The sequence below is a fragment of the Pipistrellus kuhlii genome, unplaced genomic scaffold (genome assembly GCF_014108245.1).
Source record: "Pipistrellus kuhlii isolate mPipKuh1 unplaced genomic scaffold, mPipKuh1.p scaffold_m20_p_73, whole genome shotgun sequence".
NCBI classification, from domain to species: Eukaryota; Metazoa; Chordata; class Mammalia; order Chiroptera; family Vespertilionidae; genus Pipistrellus; species Pipistrellus kuhlii.
In genome coordinates this window covers 903,795-926,288 of record NW_023425577.1, presented here as the reverse complement: position 1 = coordinate 926,288, position 22,494 = coordinate 903,795, and the positions used below count along the sequence as shown (strand labels likewise).

Sequence of the window (22,494 nt, the reverse complement as noted above, 5' to 3'; positions counted from 1 at the left end):
TTCCCTTGTAGTAAGTTTCTGAAGTCTGCTTTTTATTTTCGGAGTGTTTTCAAATAAAATTCCAGGTTCAGACTTGCAGAGCAGAAGTGTTCGAGTGTGAGCAATTATAAACCAGTTCCTTTTCATCTAAATAGAAATAATTGACACCTTTTTCTGACAAGAATACATCTTAAGAGGTTTTCTAGTTAAACTAGTAAAAGACACTTATTCTTCCTTCCTCTCCCCATGAATGCTAGGATTATGTGATTTTGGTGGATTGTTCAAACACGGGATTTATGTCATTCAAAATACCAAAGTGTGTTGCAGAGTAACTGCAGTGGTGTGTAGAGACCTGAAGGCAGTGTATCTGAGGCCCCCTTGAGCCTGCAAAGGGGAGTGCTTGAAGGCTCAATTTGTTGTTTTTCTGGAGAGCGTCCCCTGCAGGTGTCCCACCTGCTCACACCCGCCATGGAGGGAGCCTTTACACTGAGAAGCTACAGCCCTGAAAGCTGGGGTGCAGGTGCACCTGGGCGAGGGGGTGAAGCCCCTTCTGAGGTTTTAGTTGTGCTTCCCCTGGGCCTGTTTCTAGGCGTAGGTTGGAGTTTTGCACCCACAGTGTAGGTGCACTCAGAGTGTCATTCCTGTGCCTTGAGAACATCTGGAGTTCTGTGTCCTGAATTAGTGTTCATGAATTTGGAGTTAATTTGGGTCAGAACCTTAAACTGAATCTGGCTGAGCATTTCCTCACTGTGGGAGGAGGGTGTTGGAGCCCCCAGACTTCATTCCTAGGGCTGCTCAGGTGTCCCTCCCCTCCTCTTCCAGGGACTGGCCCACCCCAGGGGTTATATCTTAACCGGGAGAGTCTAGGACGTGGAACCTACTGACAGTGGCTTTCCTTCTGTCCTGTGGGAAGCAGGCTGCTCATCTAAAACTGATTCCAATGCTTGTGTTTCTTTATTTTGGATCCTTTATCCATTGAATGCTGCAACCCTTTGGCTCTAGTTTCCTGGAGGACCTTGTAAGAACTAAATAGAGCCAAAACCTGTTTAGCTCAGTGGATAGAGCGTCAGCTTGTGAACTGAAAGGTCCCAGGTTCGATTCTGGTCAAGGGCATGTACCTTGGTTGCATGCACATCCCCAGTAGGGGGTGTGCAGAGGCAGCTGGTCAATGTTTCTCTCTCATTGATGTTTCTAGCTCTCTATCCCTCTCTCTTCCTCTCTGTAAAAAATCAATAAAATATATTTTTTTAAATAACTAAATAGAATTTTTGTTCCTTTTAGGCAAGAGAATTTCCAGACGAGATGAATGTGTTTAAGCGCTCAGGTTAATTTTTTGTTTTTACATCAGTATTTGTACACATCCCTGTGGAGCATTGATATTTAAAAGGCTAAAGCAATTGAATTTCTGTTTTAAGTGATGTGAGCTAAACTGATCAAAGTTTAAATAAGTCTTTGAAAATCCTACTACATTTGAAATAGCTATACCCAAATGCCTATTGCACAGTAATATGCTACTTATTCCTGAAACTACCCCTGTGTAGAGACCTGAGGGCCGTGTATCTGAGCCCCCTTGAGCCTGTGGGATAAAGGAGAAGGATAAACTGGATGCCACTTGTCCTTTTAGTTAGCAAGGTATGTGAAATTTTCATTTTGTATGGTTACACTTTTGTAACCCTTAGTATTTAAAGTAACTAAATCTTAGTTACTTAATCCTATATACAAAAGTTATAGTTAAAGGAAGACTAGTAAAATAGTAACATCACTTTCTCTGTTTATTTTAAATAAATTTGTAAGATAGCAAAAGTCTAACTTAAGAAGGTTCAGTGAGCAACCAGTTCAAAGTTGGACAGCTGGTACTGCTCATTTGACAATCAGCTGAAGGACTCACTGTTCACAGGGCCATGGATTGCTCTTTTTAAAGGTGTATTTCTATTTTTATTTTTATTTATATTACCCACAAATCTGGTCCTGCCAGTGCTGTTACTCTAGCCACCTCCAAATACACAGTTTTGATCATTTCTTGAGCTCCTGTTAGTATTCCTTTCTATAAAAACAAGTTACCGCAAATGCATATTATTCTTATCCATGTTTGAGCCAAAAACATCGAACAGCAGCCTCCTGCACACCCCCTACTGGGGATGTGCCGGAAACCAGGGTATATGTCCATGACCAGAATCAAAACCAGAACCCTTCAGTCTGCAGGCTGACACTCTATCCACTGAGCCAAACCAGTTAGGGCCTTTGTTACTTTTTTTATTTCAATCTTTGTTCCGCCTTCTCTGCCTTTTTGTTGCATTTGAAGTAAATTTTTTAAATAAATTTATCAGGGTAACAATTTTTAATAACATTATATAAATTTCAGGTGTACACCTTTATAATGCAACATCTGTATACACCTTTGTGTGTTAACCATTTAAAGTCACCATCCTCACCTGGCCAGTGTGGCATATGCCCAGGTTGCAGGCTTGATCCCGAGTGAGGGGTATGCAGGAGACAGCTGATCAATAATTCTCTCTTGCCGAAACCAGTTTGGCTCAGTGGTAGAGCGTCGGCCTGCGGACAGAAAGGTCCCAGGTTCGATTCTGGTCAGGGACATGTACCTTGGTTGCGGGCACATCCCCAGTGGGGGGTGTGCCAGAAGGCAGCTGATCCATGTTTCTCTCTCAATGATGTTTCTAACTCTCTATCTCTCTCCCTTCCTCTCTATAAAAAAAAATCAATAAAATATATACTTTTTAAATAATAATTCTCTCTTATCATTGATGTTTCTATCTCTCTGTCCCTCTCCCTTCCTCTCTGAAATCAATAAAAATATATTTTTGAAAACTTATATATTTTTTTTTTAATAAAATAAAATCACCATCCTTCTGTCACCGTGGCTTTCCCCTTGGCTTTCTTCCTCCCTGCTTTGCTAACCATACACCTATTGTCCGTATCTATGAGTTTGTTTGTTTTGTATTGCTTTTTATTTAACATCCCACATATGAGTGAAGTAATATACTTATTCTCCTTTTCCATCCGACTTACTTTATTTAGCATATTCTCAAGATTCACCCATGTAGTCGCAAATGGCAATATTTCATCATTTTTATGGCAGAGTAATATTCCATTGTATATATGTATCACATTTTCTCTATCTTCATCCATTGAAGAGCACTTAGCTTGTTTCCATGTCTTTGCTATTGTGACTAGTACTGCAATATACATAAAGGTATTATGTATGTATGAGTAAGTGTTTTCAGATTTTTCAGGTAGATATCCAGAAGAGGAATTTCGAGGTCATGTGGTAAATCTGTTCTTAATTTTTTGAGGAACCTCCATATTGTTTTCCACAGTGTCTGTACTATTTACATTCCCAGCAGTAGTGGGCCCTTCTCTGCCTTTTAGTGAGCATTTTATCTGGCTCCATTTTTCTCCTCTCTTAACATACCATTTTACACTTTTTTAGTTGGGCTTGAGTTTGCAGTATACACATACAGCTAACCTAAGTTCTCTGTAAAGTAACACTGTATCTCTCTACGGGAGATGCAAGAGTACTTCCAGTCCCTCCCTCCCTCCCTGTCTCTTGAAACATTGCTGTTACTCATTTCAGTTATCTATAAGCTGTAATTACTGAATATATTGTTACTATTAGGACTTTGAACATAGTGTTGTCAGATTAAATAACAAAAGAAAAAATATTTTACTTTCATTTATTCTTTCTCTACCTTTCTTTATCATTACCTTCTTCCTGACAAATTTAACATTTCTTACAAAGCAGGTGTACTTTATTAGGTGACAAATTCCCTAATTCTTTTTTGTCAGAAAGTCATCATTTAGCCCTCTTTTTTTTTTTTTAATATATTTTATTGATTTTTTACAGAGAGGAAGAGAGAGGGTCAGAGAGCTAGAAACGTCGATGAGAGAGAAACATCGATCAGCTGCTCCTGCACACCCCCTACTGTGGATGTGCCTGCAACCAAGGCACATGCCCCCGACCGGAATCGAACCTGGGACCCTTCAGTCCACAGGCCAACACTTCGTCCATTGAGCCAAACCAGTCTCCGCTATCCCTTTTTTAATTTTATCCTAGAGGCCTGGTGCACAAAATTTGTGCACAGGTAGAGTCCCTAGACCTGCCCAGCAATCAGGGCTGATCTGTGGGGCTATTGGCAGGGTGATTGGGAGGGCCCCCGCTGGTCACCCGCCTTGGCTGGCCTGGGACCTGCAGTCTAGAAGCAGCTTCTGCATTGAGCATCTGCCCCCTGGTGGTCAGTGCACATCAGAGCAACCAGTCGTTCCTCCAGTCATTTGGTCAATTTGCATATTAGGCTTTTATTATATTAGAGATAATAAAAGCCTAATTTGCAATTTGTCCCCTTGGGCAGTTGTTCAACTGGAAATTCAAGCAGGAGACCGGGAGTTCGACTGCTTGCTATGATGTCCTCTGACCACCAGGGGGTGGCACAGAACATGGCAGGCATCAGGGACACGGTGCTGGCAGCGGGTGGCAGTGGAGGCACTGCCAGCCCCAATGGGCCCCAACGAGAGCGGGACTGCAATGGGATGGTGGAGCAGGTGAGCAGGTGGCACCAGGCCAAAGTGGGGACCCAGTCACCCTGCCAGTCGCCCACAGATGGCACCCCACAGGTAACTGATGGTGGACGGCACCAGGCCAACGCAGGATGCCATGTAGGGCCGTGGGGCTGCGAGCGTGGGAGTGTGATCCCCACAAGCCACCCCGAGGGACGCCACCTGTGTACAAATTCATGCACCAGGCCTCTACTATATGCTTTTTTTTTTTTTCCTTGATTTCAGAGAGAAAGGGATAGGGAAAGAGAGAGAGAAACATCAGTAATGAGAGAGACTCATTGATTGGGCGCCTCCTCCACACCCTCTACTGGGGATTGAGCCCACAAACCGAACATGTGCCCTTAACCAGAATTGAGCCTGGGACCCCTCAATCTACATGCTGACACTCTATCCACTAAGCCAAACAAACTAGGACTATCCCTTATATTTAAAAGATAAAGTAGCTCTATCTTGAGTGGTGTTTCTTTCAACATTTATTTCACATATTCTCTTCCTGTTTGCATAGTTGCTGAAAATAAGTCTGTTTTCTTTTCTTTTTTTAATATATTTTATTGATTTTTTACAGAGAGGAAGAGAAAGGGATAGAGAGTTAGAAACATCGATGAGAGAGAATCATCGATCAGCTGCCTCCTGCACACCCCCTACTGGGATGTGCCCACAACCAAGGCCCTTGACCGGAATCAAATCTGGGACCTTTCAGTCCTCAGGCCGATGCTCTATCCACTGAGCCAAACCGGTTTCGGCAATAAGTCTGATTTCATTCTCATCTTTATTTCTCTAAAACTATGGGTTCCTCCTCCCCAGCTTCATTCATCTTTGATTTTTTTTCTCTCAAGTTTGAATATGGTAAGTCTAGGTGTTCATTTTTTGGTTTTTATCTTGTTTGGTGACCTCTGAGATTCCTAGGTTTGTAGTTTGTTGTCTATCATTAATTTTGGGAAACTCTTGGTCATCGTTGCTTTACTTATTTACTGTTTTTTAAAATCTTTATTCTCCTTCATGTGTATGTTGCACCTTTTGTAATTGTCCCGAAGTTCTTGGATTTCTCGGGGGGTGGGGGGTCCTTTTTTTCTCTGTGCAACAGAAATTTTAGTTTTGGAAGGTTGTATTCACATTTCCCCTGTATCAGTGAGCTGCTACTGTCCCCAACCCCCAAAGAATTCATTTATGTTCTGTTGTTTTAACATTTTCTTTTATTTTTGCTTGCATTTCCCATTTTTTTATTTCTTAGTGTTTTCATCTCTGCTTACATTACCTATCTGTTCTTTATGTTGTCCACTAATTCCATTAGCGTTTGGCATATTAATCATGGTTGCTTTACATTTCTGGTCTGATCATTCCAACATGTCTGCTACATCTGAATTATATTCTCTTACCTGTTCTGTCTTTTCACACTGCGTTTTAACTTTTAGCATGCCTTGTTGTTTTTGTTGAATGCTGGACATGAGATAATTTTCCAGATTAAATAACAAAAAGGAACTGGAAGAAGAACTGAGGGAAGTAGGCCTTTAGTATGAGGTTTTATAGTTATACTAGAGGCCCGGTGCATGAAATTTGTGCACGGGGTGGCAGGGAGTTCCTTCAGCCTGCCTGCACACTCTCCAGTCCAGGACCCCACAGGGCATGTTCGACTGCCTCCGGGACCACTGGCTTCTAACTACTCGCCTGTCTGCCTGCCTGATCACTCCTACCCCCTCTGTCTGCCTGCTGCCTTCCTGATAACCCCTAACCACCTCTGCCTGCCTGCCCGATTGCCCCTAACTGCTCTCCTGCTGGCCTGATCGCCCCTAACCGCCTCTGCCTCGCCCCACACTGGGAACCCAGGATTCCTTCCCTCTGGCTGGCCGCAGGCACCCAGGACCCCGTCCAGCTTCACCCAGGCTGACCGCAGCCACAGGGTATCATGGGCAGGTGGCTTCACCCAGGCTGCAGCCACGGGTGCTGGTGCCTGGGATTGCAGGGTGGGCACCTTGTCCCTCTCCTGGGCCGCATCCACAGGCGCGGGTGCCTGGTACCGGGGGGCAGACAGCTTTTCCCTATCCCAGACCACAGGCGCGGGTGCCTGGTATCGGGGGGCAGACAGCTTGTCGCTATCCCAGACCACAGGCGCGGGTGCCTGGTACCGGGGGGCAGACAGCTTGTCCCTATCCCAGACCACAGGCGCGGGTGCCCAGGACCACAGGGTGTGCAGCTTGTCGCTCTTCTGGGCTGCAGGCGCAGCCACTGGCACCTGTGATTGCAGGGTGGGTGGCTTGTTCCTCTCCTTGGCTGCCCCCAGCCACTGGTGCCTGGGACCACCCAGGACTGCGGGGCCTGTGGCTCGTCCCTCTCCCGGGCCTCAGCCTGGCTGGTCCCCATTCCTCTCTCTCAGCTCATTTGTGCCTGGCTGGTTCCCATCACAGTGTGAGGATGAGATGACGATTTGCATATTAGCTCTTTATCAGATAGGATGACTAGAGTTGAGTCTGTGTTTACTGTTTGCTGTAACAAAGGCAAATATCCTCATGTGTCCTTGCTTTTGTCTCCATGTCATCTTTAGGGTTCTACAGGGGCTTCTTAAATAAGTTCTGAAACTATAGTTCTTCCAGTGTGTTCCACTGCTATTAAACAAGCGTGTTGCTGCTTTAGTGCTGTGTTGTGGTAGAGAGGAAATGTTCTATAGTCCTAAGATTTGGTCTCAGTATTTTATTTTATTTTATTTTATTTTATTTTATTTTATTTTATTTTATTTTATTTTATTTTATTTTATTTTATTTTATTTTATTTTATTTTTTGGTCTCAGTATTTTAATGAGCCTGTGTCCTGTGCAGTGTCCTTCTGTTATATAATGATAAAGATGTTATATCTTTGTCCGTGGTTCCTAGCAAAGACCTCCCAAAACCCTTGGACCATCAGAAAATAAGGGTGATAGGAGCATAGTATGTTCTAACTAGTGGCCCAGTGCATGAAACTTGTGCATGGTGGTGGGAGGTGTCCCTCAGCCCAGCCTGCACCTTTTCCAACCTGGGATCCCGACCCCGTGGGATCAGGCCTAAACTGGTAGTCGGACATCCCTCTCGCAATCCAGGACTGCTGGCTCCTAAATGCTCACCTGCTTGCCTGTGTGATCACCCTTAACCACTCTGCCTGTCGGCCTGCTTGCCCCCAACTGCCCCCCAGCCAGCCTGCTCACCCCCAACTGTCCCTCTCCGAGTGCCGGTCTGATCATCCCAAACTGCCCTCTTCTCCTGGCCTAATCACCCCTAACCACCCCATCACAGGCCATTTCCCACTGGCTTGAGAAACCGGCCCAGCTCTCCCTAGAGACTTCAGTTACAGAAGTTATAAACCCTTTCATACGTTCCTGGTAGGTGTGTATTGGTCTCAACTATTCATCCAAACTTTGGTTGGGTTGAGGGTCCACTTTTCAATGCATATTACCATTTTATTAATATAGATGAGGTGACTGTTCAGAGGCTTCAGGATGGGGGTTGCTCATCAGGAAGATCAACCTTTGACTAGAGGATTCGAACTTTCAACCTAGCCTCAACCTCTGGGGAGGGGAGAAGGCTGTTGATTGAGTTATTCACCATTGGTCCGTGATTTGATCAGTCGTGCCTATGTAAAGAAGCCTAATTTGAATCTGAAACTTTGGGGTTCAGAGAGATATGATTGGCAAACACATCAGTGTGCTGGAGGGTGTCTTACATGGACAGTGCATGGAAGCTCCTACTGTACCCACCCCCACTTGCCTGGAGCACCCTTTCCATTTGGCTGTTCCTGGCTCCTAGGTCTTACAATAATGTGATAATAATAAGTAAAACATTTTTTTGTAGATTCTGATAGTAGTTTTAGCAAATTAGCAAACATGAGGGAGTGTCCTGGGAACCTTCAGATTTGTTGTTGATTATGGCCTGAGCCTCATTTGCAGCTGGCATCTGACGTGTGGCAGTCTGTGGGACTGAGCTCTTAAACTGTAGTCTGATGTTAACTCTGGTTAGTGGTAGAACTGACTTGTATGCCACCCAGTTGATGTTGGGGAGATGGAGAAATGGTGTGGATACACACCACATACTTGCTGTCAGGAGGAAAAAATCGCCTGTGAACCTCACAAGTGTTTCTGAATCTGTGTCTCCAGCCTCAAGTTAGGTCAGGCAGAAAGGCTAGAGGGGACTTCAGCTGGCAACTTCCGTCCCCATGTCAGTGTGGCTCTGGGAAAATCCCAGCCAGTTCGGCTCTGGTGAAACAGAATCTTTGAGGACAGACCTTGTTAAGGAGAGAAGAATATTGTGGGCACATTTCAGAGTGGCTATTTCTCTCTCTCTCCAATTTTGGAGACAGCAGTTTGCCCTTGTGACCTCAATTCTTTGATAGCTCTAGAAAGAGTTGTTGATTGTAAGTTTGTTTGCTTTTTTCTGGTGAAGATGGGACTGTCACTTGAGCTCCTATATTGCAGACAAGAAACCAGAGGTCTCTGTCTCCTCGCTGGTCTGTTGGAAAAACCGGTATTACTCCTGAGTAGAGAAAACCCACTTCTACTCAGAACACTTCAATCCTGACACTCTGGTCACTGAATATGTCAAGTTTTTTCACCCCACAACAAGCAATTATCTGTGATACCAGCTGGTATCCTGCAATTTAATCATAACACTGTCTCTCTGGAGATATTGTCATATCCTTCAGGTTAAGGTCTCAGTCCCAGGACCCTGCCCCACCCATCCCACCCCACTTCAGATGCCAGTCGCAAGTAGTAGGTCTGCAGGTTATTCACAACTTCTGTCTGACTTGGTTACAAATCAAAGGTTCCTATAAACCCCCTCGTTGGATTTGATTAATTTTCTAGAACTCCGGGAGACACTAAGTTTACCAGTTTATGAAAGGATACAGATGAATAGATAGGTGAAGAGAGCGCTGTAAGCTCCCTGTGAATTTGGGTACCTCACCTTCCTGGTACATGAATGTTCTCACCAACCCAGAAGCTCTCTGAACCCCATACTATTGGGAATGTGCAGTCTTCCTCACATAGGCATAGTCGATTATTAACACCATTTTCTTTTCTTTTTTTCTTTTTTTTAAATATATTTTATTGATTTTGTACAGATAGGAAGGGAGAGAGATAGAGAGTTAGAAACATCGATGAGAGAGAGTCATCGATCAGCCACCTCTTGCACACCCCCTACTAGGGATATGCCCGCAACCAAGGTACATGCCCTTGACCGGAATCGAACCCGGGACCTTTCAGTCCCCAAGCCGATGCTCTATCCATTGAGCCAAACTGGTTTCGGCTATTAACACCATTTTCAACCTTTCTCCCCGCTCTGGAGGACAGAGGCGGGTAGCTGAAAATTCCAAGCTCCAAACCAAGCCATGATGATAGTCCCCCTCCAGGAGCCATCAGCAGCCCAACCAGAGTCTCCTCATTAGAACAAAAGATGATCTTCCTGCCAGGAATCAGGGTCAGAGATGAATAAACAGGCAGACCTCACTTTGTTGCACTTATGTTGCATTTTTTACAAATGGAATGTAAGACCCTCAAGCAGTAAAAAGATTCTAACTCGCTCTATTGCAGTATTCACTTATTGTGGTAGTCTGGAACTAAACCTGCAGTATCTTTGAGGAATATATTTTCTATTATCTAACATCTGACAACTTGACAGCCTTAGCCCTCCTTCTTCCCCTTGTGTCCCATGTCTGTACAAGGTGACTGAAAAAAAGCCTGCTCCCCATTTCTTTAGTGCTGACAAGATACTCAGTCCATGAAAGCCCTCTCTTTGTGTCTGTGTGTGTGAACTCTTACCCTAGCCCGTACCTAACCTCAATAAAAATAAAAACCAGTCCAGCCCAGCTGGCATGATTCAGTGGTTGGGCATGGACCTGTGAGCCTGGAGGTCACGGTTCAATTCCCAGTCAGGACACTGCCCACGTTGCAGACTCAGTCCGCAGTAGGGGGCATGCAGGAGGCAGCCGATCAATGGTTCTCTCTCATCATTGATGCTACACTCTCGTTCTCTACTTCGATCTCTGAAATCCATAAAAATTTTTTTTTTTTTTAATCCAGTCCAGGCTTCTTTCCTTGCTCTCTCAAGCCATTTCTCACTTGCTTGAGAGGCCTTCCCAGCTCTGCCTAGAGACCTCAGTTATAGAAGTTATTATAAACGCTTTCATACGTTCCTGGCAGGTGTGTATTGGTCTCAGCTATTCATCCAAACTTTGGGTGGGGTTGGGGGTCCACCTTTCAATGCAAATTATAGGAAACGTAACATCTTGTATATACATATTGCAACACACTTTGCTTTTTTTTCTATTGATAAATCCTCCAGATCTTTTCATAGCAATACTCTTTGTTTAAAAAAAAGTACATATAGTGAATTTATATAACCCATTCTTTCTAAATAGACACTTGGCTTGTTACCAATTTTTTATGCCAAAACTCAGATTGCAACTTTACAGGGCAAACAAACATATACAAATAGTTCTTTTCCAATCTTTTTTTTTTTAAATATGCTATGTTTTGGGTTTTTTTAATATATTTTATTGATTTTTTTTTTTTACAGAGAGGAATGGAGAGGGATAGAGAGTTAGAAACATAGATGAGAGAGAGACATCGGTCAGCTGCCTCCTGCACCCCCTCTCCCCCCCTCCCCACTGGGGATGTGCCTGCAACCAAGGTATATGCCCTTGACCAGAATCGAACTTGGGACCCTCAGTCCACAGGCCAACACTCTATCCACTGAGCCAAACCGGTTTTGGCTTTTCCAATCTTAATTACTTCTTAATTTTATCATTAACTGTATTCAGAAAAAATTGTACAAACTGAGTTATGGGAAAACTTAGTAATAACAGAACAAACACCCTTGGAATCATCGTCAAGATTCATAAATGGCCTGTGGGCAGTGGTGAGGGTTTCCTGATGCTCCCATCCCTGACTCATTGCTGCCCTGCCCCCTAGATGACCACTGCCCTGATTTATTCTTCATACCTTTGTCATCTATTCTTTTTCTCTAAGCAGCGTTCTTCCATTTGCCTCCTTTGCCTTCCAAAGAATGACTATTAATGGAGTTCCTTGAAAAGGTTTTCTCTTGGATACTTAGCCTCTGTGGACAAAAAGGGGACACATACTAAGGAAATGCCTGCATGGCAGCCTTGCAAACTCAGAGACCTAAAATAACCACAAAGGATGGTCTGAAATTAAAGCTTTTTAACTAGCCTTAGCTGGTTTTGCTCAGTGGATAGAGCATTGGCCTGCAGACTGAAGAGTCCCTGGTTCTATTCTGATCAAGGGCACATACCCGGATTGCAAGTTTGATCCCCAGTGGAAAGTGCACAGGAGGCAACTGATCAATGATTCTCTCTCATCGTTGATGTTTCTCTCTGTCCCTTCCCTTCCTGTCTGAAATCAATAAAAATATTTTTTAAACTTTTTTAACTAAAAGCAGTTTATGGCAGATAGTCATGCCCTAGGCTAGAATCTTTCCTAACAAAAGTCAATCTTTACCTTAACTGAACTTGTCTGTTGCCTTTTGCATCTAAGATAACATACCTTTGGAACGTCAGGATAACTTCTTTTTTTCCGGACTCCTCCGGGTACCAGGGCAGAGACTACAAATTCTCTCATTGTTATTTTTGTCATATTATTTGTTTACTATTAATTATCTTGTACCCACCTATGTAAAAGATGTATATTTCTGTCACTTAATTTTTTGTTCAATCCCAGAGGCCCCCCCCCTCATTATGTCTTTGCTTTCTACCACTTCCCTAATCTATCACAAATGGATTTCTTTTCTTTTTCAATATATATTTTTATTGATTTCAGAAAGGAAAGGTGAGATAGAAACTTCAGTGATGAGAATCATTGATCAGCTGCCTCTTGCACGCCCCCTACTGGGGATACAGGGCAAACCCGGACATGTGCCCTGACTGGGAATCCCGTGACCTCCTGGTTGATAGGTTGATGCTGGCATCTGGGGCTTGGGGCCTGGTCTAGGACTATGGGCTTCACACTTCCCACCGGAGCCAAGTGCCCCGGAGACCACAGGATTCTTTAAAGCACCAGATATGTGGGAGTAGGAAGGCAGAAGGACGGACATCTCCTTGCTGGAGACGGTCAACCATCAAAATGGAACCAGTCATCATTACATTGGAAGAGGTCATTTTTAAACGTCTCTCTTTTTGAAGAAGGGTCGTGAGTGGCCTGACAGCCTTATAGTTAAAGGTCAGATTCAGATCCAGAGCTAAGACCAGCTCTGCTCAAAGATGTAACCTCCAGCTCCCTGTCACTCGGGCGGGAGGGGCGGGGCTTGCAAACTGTCCAATCAGGGGAGTCGCCGGGGACGTACGTGAGGGCGGCGCTCTGGTGACGTCGTGGACTGTGGTCTCGTCGCTTCTCTCGCCATCCGCGGCGGTTACAGGCGTCGGGTAGCTTCTCCACGCCCTCCGCCACGGAGACCTCCGCCAGGACCTGCAGGTCCAGGAGAGTCCGTGTGGACAGCAGGGACCCCCTAGTAGGAAATGGTGAGTGTGTGGGCGGCGGCGGTGGGAACCCGAGCAGGAGGGGCTGGGGCCGCCTGGTGGACGCGGCCCCGGAGGACCCTGCGGAGTTCGGGCGGCGCGGCACGCAGCCGGGGCTCCGCGGCAAGCGGACCCGCCGCCGGCGGTGTCTCCCCGGGAATGTCCGGTGGCCACAGCGAGGACCAGCAGGAGACAGTCGGGACTCAGTCTCGGGGGTTCCCATGTGGGAGCACGGTGGTCTGTGGTCCCCAGGCCGTCTTTCTCCCCAGGAGGACCCGTTTTTGCTTGAATTTTATAGATGTTTGGGGAGCAGGGCCTCAAATCTACAAGTCTGTCCCCCAACCTAAATCTTTCTGGGACTTACAGCAAACCTTAAATTTCCAAATCTTTCCCCGCATTCCCAACGCCATCTTCCCCTCCCTAGTCCACAGCATCATTGTTAACTGTTTGACCGCCATGGTCCACTTCACACTGCATAGTATTTTAATTGTGTCATTTCTCCACACCGCCATGAATGTTCCCCTTTTTACAGATTTTCTATATATTATTATTTATATAGATATAGGTATTTTCCCCCTATGGATGTTTTATGGAAGAGGAAAGCGTGGAATGATCATCTGGAATTGTGTTGTGTAAAAAGCCTGGGTCTCTCCCCCAGGACCTTTCGTTTCTATCTCTCTCACCTCTGAAATAAATAAAAATATTTTTTTTCTTAAAAAGAGTTGTATCCTGCCGAAGCCGTTTTTGGCTCAGTGGATAGAGCGTCGGCCTGCAGACTAAAAGGTCCTGGGTTCGATTCCGGTCAAGGGCATGTACCTTGCTTGCGGGCACATCCCCAGTGGGGGGTGTGCAAGAAGCAACTGATTGAGCTTGGGGCTAGCGAGCGCGACGAATCAGAGCCTTGCGCCGTCTGTGGGCGCTTCTGGGCCTCCGGCTTCTCCGCCTTCCACCCTGGCGCCCCCAAGTCCTGGCTCCCCATCCTCGCTGCCCAGGGTGTCGACGCCCTGCGGGCTCACGGGCTCAATCTGCGCAGCGCCTCCTCCATGTTGAGCAAACCTCTTCAGGGGCTTGCGATGGCCCCCACACCGCCGCCAGGAGGCAAGGATCGGGAAGCGTTCGAGGCCAAGTACCGACTTGGCCCCCTGCTGGGAAAGGGGGGCTTTGGCACAGTCTTCGCAGGACATCGCATCACGGACCAGCTCCAGGTGGCCATCAAAGTGATCCCCAGGAATCGCGTGCTGGGCCGGTCCACCCTGTCGGAGACAGAGTTGGTCACATGCCCGCTGGAGGTGGCGCTGCTCTGGAAGGTGGGTGCAGGCGGTGGGCACCCCGGTGTGATCCGCCTGCTCGACTGGTTTGAGACCCCCGAGGGCTACATGCTGGTCCTTGAGCGGCCTCTGCCGGCCCAGGATCTCTTTGACTACATCACTGAGCAGGGCCCACTGGGCGAAGAACGGAGCCGCTGCCTCTTCACCCAGTTGGTGTCGGCCGTGCGGCACTGCCACACCCGGGGGGTCGTGCATCGCGACATCAAGGACGAGAACATCCTGATAGACCTCCGCCGAGTGTCTATCAAACTCATTGATTTTGGTTCCGGTGCCCTGCTTCATGATGAGCCCTACACTGACTTTGACGGGACAAGGGTGTACAGTCCCCCGGAGTGGATCTCACACCACCAGTACCATGCCCTCCCAGCCACCGTCTGGTCCCTGGGCATCCTCTTCTATGACATGGTGTGCGGGGACATTCCCTTCGAGAGGGACCAGGAGATTTTGGATGCTGAGCTCCACTTCCCAGACCATGTGACCCCAGACTGTTGTGCCCTAATCCGCCGGTGCCTGGACCCTAAACCTTCTGCTCGACCCTCCTTGGAGGAGATCCTGGTGGATCCCTGGATGCAGACCCCAGATGAGGATGCACCCCCTGACACTCCTAAAGGGGGTTCTGCCCCTTTGGCCTGGTCCCTGCTGCCCTAGTTGGGTTGTCCCCTGGCCACCGCCACAGGGATAGAGGGACATCCGTTGATCTGATTTTACAGGTCATTACAAATCCAGTGTTACTAGGGTCAGAAAACAAGCCCAGTCTGCCCAGTCCCCATCCCAATCCCGTTAAGGAGCCTCCCTCCCAGAATCTGTGGTTGCTCATTCTGGAGGGGGGAGGGGGTACTTCCTAGCTTCTCATTTGAAGTTAATTCCATTCTGAGCCCCTGGAATCCGTGTTACAACCCTCACACTGGCACTCCTGCCTGCTACACCACATGAACTTAGTTGAAATGCTCTAACTTGGGCAGGGTGCTTTTGTTGGAATACCCAGCAGCTCTTAATTTTAGCCAAGGGACTGTCTTCTGGCTTAGGTTAAGGTTCCATGTTCAGTCAAGCTGCTTGCCTACCTCAGCCCAGGGTTGATTATTCTGGGGGAGGTGATGCCCTGTTGTTATCCCAGGGTTTTCTTCTTCTTCTTCCTTTTTCTTCTTTTTTTTCTTTTGTGAAGGGACCCTACTCTGTTATTCCAAGTGCTCTTATTCTGGTGAGGAGAAAACCCTACTTCCAAGATGAGGGGAGGAATGGGAGATGGACACCACAAGTCCACTGAGATGGGTTGGATGGTTTTGGGGAGATAGGGTGGGGAAATAAGTCTTATTGTTTGTTCTCCTAGGGCCTCCCCCTCCACCTTTTTTTGGTTTCTTGCTGCCTCCTTCTGAGCCAGGATTGTCCAGTTGCTGAAATGTAAATACTTATGTATTAGGAGGAAGAGAGCTCCAACTGTGTCATCCTCTCTCTTCTCTCCATGCCTGGATTATTTAAAAAGCCATATGTGGACACCCACTATTTAATAAACGTACTAGAATCACAACAACAACAACAACAACAAAAAAGCAACTGATTGATGATTCTCATCTATGTTTCTAACTCTCCTCTTTCTGTAAAAAATCAATAAAATATATTTTTTTTAAAGGAGTTGTATCCTAATAAGGGTGTATGGACTGCAAGCTTCAGGATGTGGGTTTTCTCCTGAACTATGGGGAAGAATGCAGTTTATCTTACCGGCTTTGAAGATTTACGTTTCTTTCTTTGGATGCTCATAATATTGCATATTGAAGCTCTGTACTCCAGTTTTCCTTGGCAGTCTGTAATCTTTTCTGGGTGAGTGTGTAAGATTTTTAGTTCTTGTGCTTTCAAAATGTAAGTTAACAGAGAGGCATGGGAGTTTGGTAAGATCTGGAACCAAACAAAATATGTTTCTTTTAGGCAAGAGATCCTCAACATATGAGATGAGTGTATTTGAGCTCTTAGGTACATTTTACATTTTAGGTCAGTTTTTGTATGTGTATGTCCCTGGAGAGCTTCAAATTTTAAATGCTGTACTATTGCTTAGGCAAAAGGGGAATGAAATCCTATTTTAATTAATAGACGAAAAACAACTCAAAACTTAAGTCTTTTAAAATCCTGATACATTTAATGGATTAGGCCCAAATAAAATTATGATATGCTTTGCCCTGGCCAGGCAGCTCAGTTGGTTAGAGCAAGCCCCACTAGCCAAGGTAGCAGATCCCATCCTAGTCAGGGCATATATAAGAATCAATCAACCAATACATGCACAAATAAATGGAACAAAAAATCAATGTTTCTCTTCTCTCCTCTGCTCTCTCTGAAATAAATAAAAATCATTAAAAGTGTGTTTGCCCAGCCTATGTGGCTCAGTGGTTGAGAGTCAACCTATGAACTATGAGGTCACGGTTTGATTTCCAGTGTGGGGCATGCAGGAGGCAGCCAGTCAATGATTCTCTCTCATCATTGACGTTTCTATGTCTCTCCCTTCCTCTCTGAAATAAAAGTTGTTTAAGTATAATGTGGCCCTAGCTGGTGTGCTTTGGGGGATAGAGCATCGGCCCATGGACTGAATGGTCCCGAGGTTTGATTCCAGTCAAGGGCACGTATCTCAGTTGCAGGTTCGCTGCTCAGGGTGCATGCAGGAGCCAACCAATCAATGTGTCTCTCATTAATGTTTCTGTCTCTCCCTCTCCCACCCTTTCTAAAAATCAATAGAAAAATATCCTCGGATGAGGATTAACAACAATAAAAGTATAATATCCTTTTGTACCTCAAATAATACCCCAGTGTGATATGTTAGGAGAAGCTATAATGCCTCTGGTTGGTTTGGTTAGAAAAAAATTTTTGAGTTTTCTCTTTTTTTGTGATTTAAACTTTTATAAACATGAGTGTTTAAAGGATTATATCTTAGAATGGTTTTCTATGTTGAAAAGAAAAACAAATTTAAATTATAATTTAAAAAGCAAAAGTAGTTTAATTTAAAATAATGACTGTTAAATAGAAAAAATTATATATACACACACGCACACACATACACATACTAGAGGCCCAGTGCATGCAAATTCATACACTGGAGGGGTGGTTCCTCAGCCCAGCCTGCCCCCTCTCACAGTCCGGGAGCCCTCAGGGGCAGGAGGCAACCAGTGATCAAGGGAAGGCAACAGACACCCCATCACTCCTCTGCTGCTACCACTGCTGGCAGCACAAGCCTCGGGCTGACCCTGAGCGGCTGGCGGGCTAAGGGCACTGGGGGACTCCAGAGGCAGGTGCTTGGAGCGGCCGGACCTGCCTTGGAGCAGGCCTGGCTGTGCTGCACACCTGCCACCGGGCAGGGATAAGGGGACTGTGCACCGCCATCTTTGAGGATGGGACAGTCAGCATATTCCCTCATTGACTGCGGACCGCCATCTTTGAGGGTGGGGCATTCAATTAGCATATTCCCTCCTTATTGGCTGTGGGCGCTGCTATCTTTATGACAGAATGAGGGTTAATTAGCATATTCCCTCTTTATTAGATAGGATTACTCAGAAAAACAATGTATGCAATGGCTAGCAAAAGTCTATGTAAGATAAGGTTTAAAGTCAACTCACTACTCAAACATCCTGGTCCCCTCCAAGCTCTTGTTTCAGCCATCCACAGTAACCCAATGTTAAATTTCTTAAGCATCCTGTTAGTGTTTCTTTATAACGAGCAGTTGAACCCCACACTTTTTAATATTTGACTGCTCATGACTGATTCTCCCTCCCTCTGCCCTGCAGGCTCCCACCTGGACAAACTGATGAGAAGGTCCAAGTGGTCTTTTCTCTAGAGATGGCAGGAAATTCAGATCTCACAAGCCCCTGCCCTTGGACAAGGATTCTTGCCCCAGCTCCACCCCAACCAACTATAACCGTTGGTGCCACAAGCTACCCGGAGCGTCTGTCTTCTCTTGCTCTGACCTGCTATGCTGCCTGTCGGCAGCCTTCGCCGTGTGCAGCTGGAGAGCTAGTGCTGTGAGCGGTGCTAACCCCTGTAGCATGGCTGAACCTACCAAGCTTTCAACTGATGTTCAGCCTACCAGAATTGACAGTTTCAAGAATTCTGAGCCCTGGTCCGTGTGCCCCAGTTGGCTGGGCATCATCCCAGGCACAGAAGGTACAGGGTCTGTTCCCAGTCAGGGCACATGCGCAGATTTCAGGCTCAATCCCAGGTAGGGGGCGTCCAGGAGGCAACGGATGGATGATGTTTCACTCTCATCGATGTTTCTATCTCTCTAGCCCTCCCTTCCTCTCTCTCTAAAAATCAATACTTTAAAAAAAAAATTCTGAGGCATTTGGAAACAGGAGTGTGGGATCAGGGCCCACCTTAACTTAATCCTGGGTCTTTGTTGGGATTTATCTATTAGAGTGATTCTGTGACAGGGGCAGGTACGGCACAGGTGAGAGAAGGGGTCTGTCCCCACAGATCCTGCTGCGGAGACTGGGTGCTGACAAAGATGCTGAGGTTCCCTGAGGGTAACCAGGTAGTGAAGGTGTATCATGTCCCTTCAGAGGTGAAGGGCAGCTGCAGCTGAGAGGCTGCTGACATAGGTAGAGCAGAACAAGCAGTCAAATCTGTGAGGACAGGATATTTACCAGTTGCTGAGTAGATAGAGGCAGTAATTTCTATTATGTTGGGGATGGAAAATAAGGGCTTATTTGGTTGTGGTATACTTTGGATAAAGTATATCCACCAGTAGGGGGTGTGCAAGAGGCAGCTGATCAAAGTTTCTCTCTCATCGATGTTTCTAACTCTCTATTCCCTCTCTCTTCCTCTCTGTAAAAACTCAATAAAATAAAATAAAATTTAAAAAACCTCAATTCCACTATAGAGACTCCTTCAGACAAGATATGGCTAGACCTACGCCCTTTGGCCCAGCTGGCATGCCTCGGTGGTTGAGCGTCAACCTATGGACCAGGAGGTCACTATATGATTCCCAGTCAGGGCATGGTCCCAGGTTGCAGGCTCCATCCCAGGGTGGGGTATGCAGAAGGCAGCTGATCAGTGATTCTCTCTTATCATTAGTGTTTATATCTCTCCCTCTCCCTTCCTCTCTGAAATCAATAAGAAAATATTAAAAATAAACCTGTGCCCTTTGGCAAATCCTACTGGCAGGATGGGGTGGCCTCTCCTCAGTTCCTTGCCAGGTGCCATGGAGCTGAAGCAGGTCACCCCTTTCTAAGACCTCCAGACTTACTGGGGAGCTTCGCAGGCTTCCCTGAGGTAAAAGCACTGGGAGTTTACAGACGTCTGAGATGGCATCACCTCATTCCTACATGGTGGAGCTCAGGCAGATTTACTACTGTTATCCCTTAATTGGAACATCCTTTTAAAGGATGGGACTTAAGGGTCAACATGACTGGCCAAACATCAGGCAATCGTCTTAGCACTGACCAGCAACTGGCTTTGCTGGCCATGTTTACAGACTCTTGGATGATTGCCTTTTGTTGTAAACAAATTCTATGATTTTTCTTGCTTGCCACAGTATAAATCAAGGTAACTCCTGTCTCCACATTTACCAAGGCCATAGTGTGAGATCTTCCCAAGACACTGGGAGTTCTAGACAATTGGACTGATAACAAAGGAACTCATTTCACTTCTCAGAATATATGGTAGTAGGCTCTTGAGAAAGGCGTCAGTGGAAGTTTCTCTTCTCTTCCAAGTCTCAGGGTGCAGTCCTCATAGAACACCATAATGGCTTTTTGAAATAACTTGAAATCAGTTGAATGAAATATGGCTTCTTTCAGTCATCAGCAGTCATTATTAATGTATATGTCTTGCCTTTTTTTTTTCTTTTTAATGGACTTAGCTTATCTTTACAGCAATTTTAGGTTTGCAGAAAATTTGATCAGAAAGTAGAGAGTTCCTACATAACCCCTCTGCCTCCACATAGTTTGTCTTATTTTGTATATCTTACTAGAGGCCCGGTGCACGACATTCATGCACTGCGGTGGGGGTCCCTCAGCCTGGCCTGTGCCCTCTCACAGTCTGGGACTCCTCAGGGGCCTAAACCAGCAAGCAGACATCCCCCAAGGGGTCCTTAGCACTGCTGTGGAGGCGGGAGAGGCTCCCGCCACTGCTGCTGCACTCACCAGCCTTGAACCTGGCTCCTGGCTGAATGGTGTTTCCCTCTGTGAGAGCGCACTGACCACCAGGGGGCAGCTCCTGCATTGAATATCTGCTCCCCTGATGGTCAGTGTGTGTCATAGCAACCAGTCATTCCCCTGTTCGGTCAATATGCATATTAGGGTTTTTTTATATAGGATATTACTGTTGTACATTTTATATTGGTGCATTAAAGTTCACAGTTTATATTAGTGTTGAATGTTGTACAGTCTATGAGCTTTGGTAAAATGATTACAGTTCACAGTTTTACCATCTTTTCTGCATCATGTAGAAAACTTGCACTGCCCTAAAAATCCCGTGCTCCACCTCTTCATTCATTTCTGCCTCCCACCCCCAAATCCCTGGCAACCAAAGATCTTTCACTGTCTCATAGTTTTGTCCTTTCCAGAAGTATGCTTGGAATCATATGTGTGCAGCCAATACCATATTGGCTGCTTTCACTTCGTAATATGGTTTTAAGGTTTTTCCATGTCTTTTTGACTTGAGGCCTCATTTCCCTTTATTACTGAATATTTCATTGTATGGATGTTCCAGTGATTAATCTTTAAATATATTTTTATTGATTTCAGAGAGAGGAGGGAAGAAGGGGGAGTGAGAAACATCAATGATGAGAAAGAATCATCAATCAGCTGCCTCCCACCTGCCCCCCCACCAGGGATCGAGTCTGCACCCAGCATGTGTCCTGACCAGTAATCGAACCGTGACCCCCTGATTCATGGGTGGACACTCAGCCCCTGAGCCACACCACCTGGGCCAGTGATTATTTCTCCATTCACCTATTGGAAGATATCTTTGTTACCTGGAAGTCTTAGTAGTCGTGAATAAAGCTCTTATAAACATTCAGGATTTTTTATAAACATAAGTTTTCAACTTATTTGGGGAAATAAGGAGTATGATTGCTTGCTTGTATAAGAATAGGTTTAGTTTGCCCTAGCTGCTTTGGCTCAGTGGATAGAGTGTCAGCCTGCGGACTGAAAGGTCTTAGATTTTATTCCAGTCAAGGGCACATGCCTATGTTGCGGGCTCAATCCCCAGTAGGGGGCGGGCAGGAGGCAGCAGATAAATGATTCTCTCTCATCATTGATGTTTCTCTCTCTCTCCCTTCCTCTCTGAAATCAACAAAAATATTTTTTTAAAAGAATAGGTTTAGTTTAAGAAATTGCCTATCTTTCAACATAACCATTATTGCTTGTCTCGTTTTCGGTTCTTATAAGTGTATTTCTAGTAGGACATGATCTCACTCACCTAGGGGAAATGATGAACAACATGGACTGATGAACAAGAACAGACCCAAAGACAAGGAGGCATAGATCAGACTGTTGGACCTCAGAGGGAGTGTAGGGGAGAGTGGGAATAAAGGGGAGAGATCAACCAAAGGACTTGTGTGCATACATATGAGCCTAACCAGTGGTCAAGGACAACAGGAGGGTGGGGGGTGAGAATGGGAGGATGAGAACAAATATGTGATACTTTAATCAGTAAAGGGAATTTAAAAATAAAAAACAAAGACCAGAATCATACCAAATATATATCAATGAAAAAGAATAAATTCTTCATAAAATGAAAAAGAAGAGAAAATAAATTGCCTATCTTCAAAAGTAGGCATACTGTCTTCCATTCCCCCAGCAATGTATGAAGGTTCCCATTGCTTCACTTCTTTGCCATTAATCAGTGTTGGCTCTCAATGTTTTGAATTTTAGTCATTGTAGTAAGTACCTAGTAATATCTTATTCTTCTTTTATTTGCAATTCCTAAAGATACATGATGTTGAGAATTTTTTCCTATGCTTATTTACCATTTGTGTGTCTTCTTTGGTGAAGTGGATGTTCAGATCTTTTGTCCATTTGTGTTGCTTGTCTTCTTATTGCTGGATACCAATCCTTTATCAGATAAGTGTTTTGGAAAAATTTTTCTCCCAGTCTGTGGCTTGTGTTTTCAATCTCTTAACACTGTTTTCCCAGAGCGGGTTTTATTTTAATGA

The 22,494-nt window shown here is 45.4% G+C and overlaps 2 protein-coding genes across 2 annotated transcripts in view; both read left to right on the top strand.

Annotated features, from left to right (window-relative positions):
- Window positions 1-22,494, top strand: part of LOC118710391 (zinc finger protein 791) — a 38,499-nt gene that overhangs the window by 1,144 nt on the left and 14,861 nt on the right. The window lies entirely within an intron of this gene.
- Window positions 14,039-15,891, top strand: LOC118710392 (serine/threonine-protein kinase pim-2-like). The gene has a single exon (XM_036422872.2). It carries the CDS (start codon window positions 14,082-14,084, stop codon window positions 15,012-15,014), a length of 933 nt encoding a protein of 310 aa, XP_036278765.1. The 5' UTR covers window positions 14,039-14,081; the 3' UTR covers window positions 15,015-15,891.

Bases quoted from the DNA above. Each gene is read 5' to 3' on its own strand.
- LOC118710392 (XM_036422872.2), top strand. From the start codon at position 14,082: ATGTTGAGCAAACCTCTTCAGGGGCTTGCGATGGCCCCCACACCGCCG.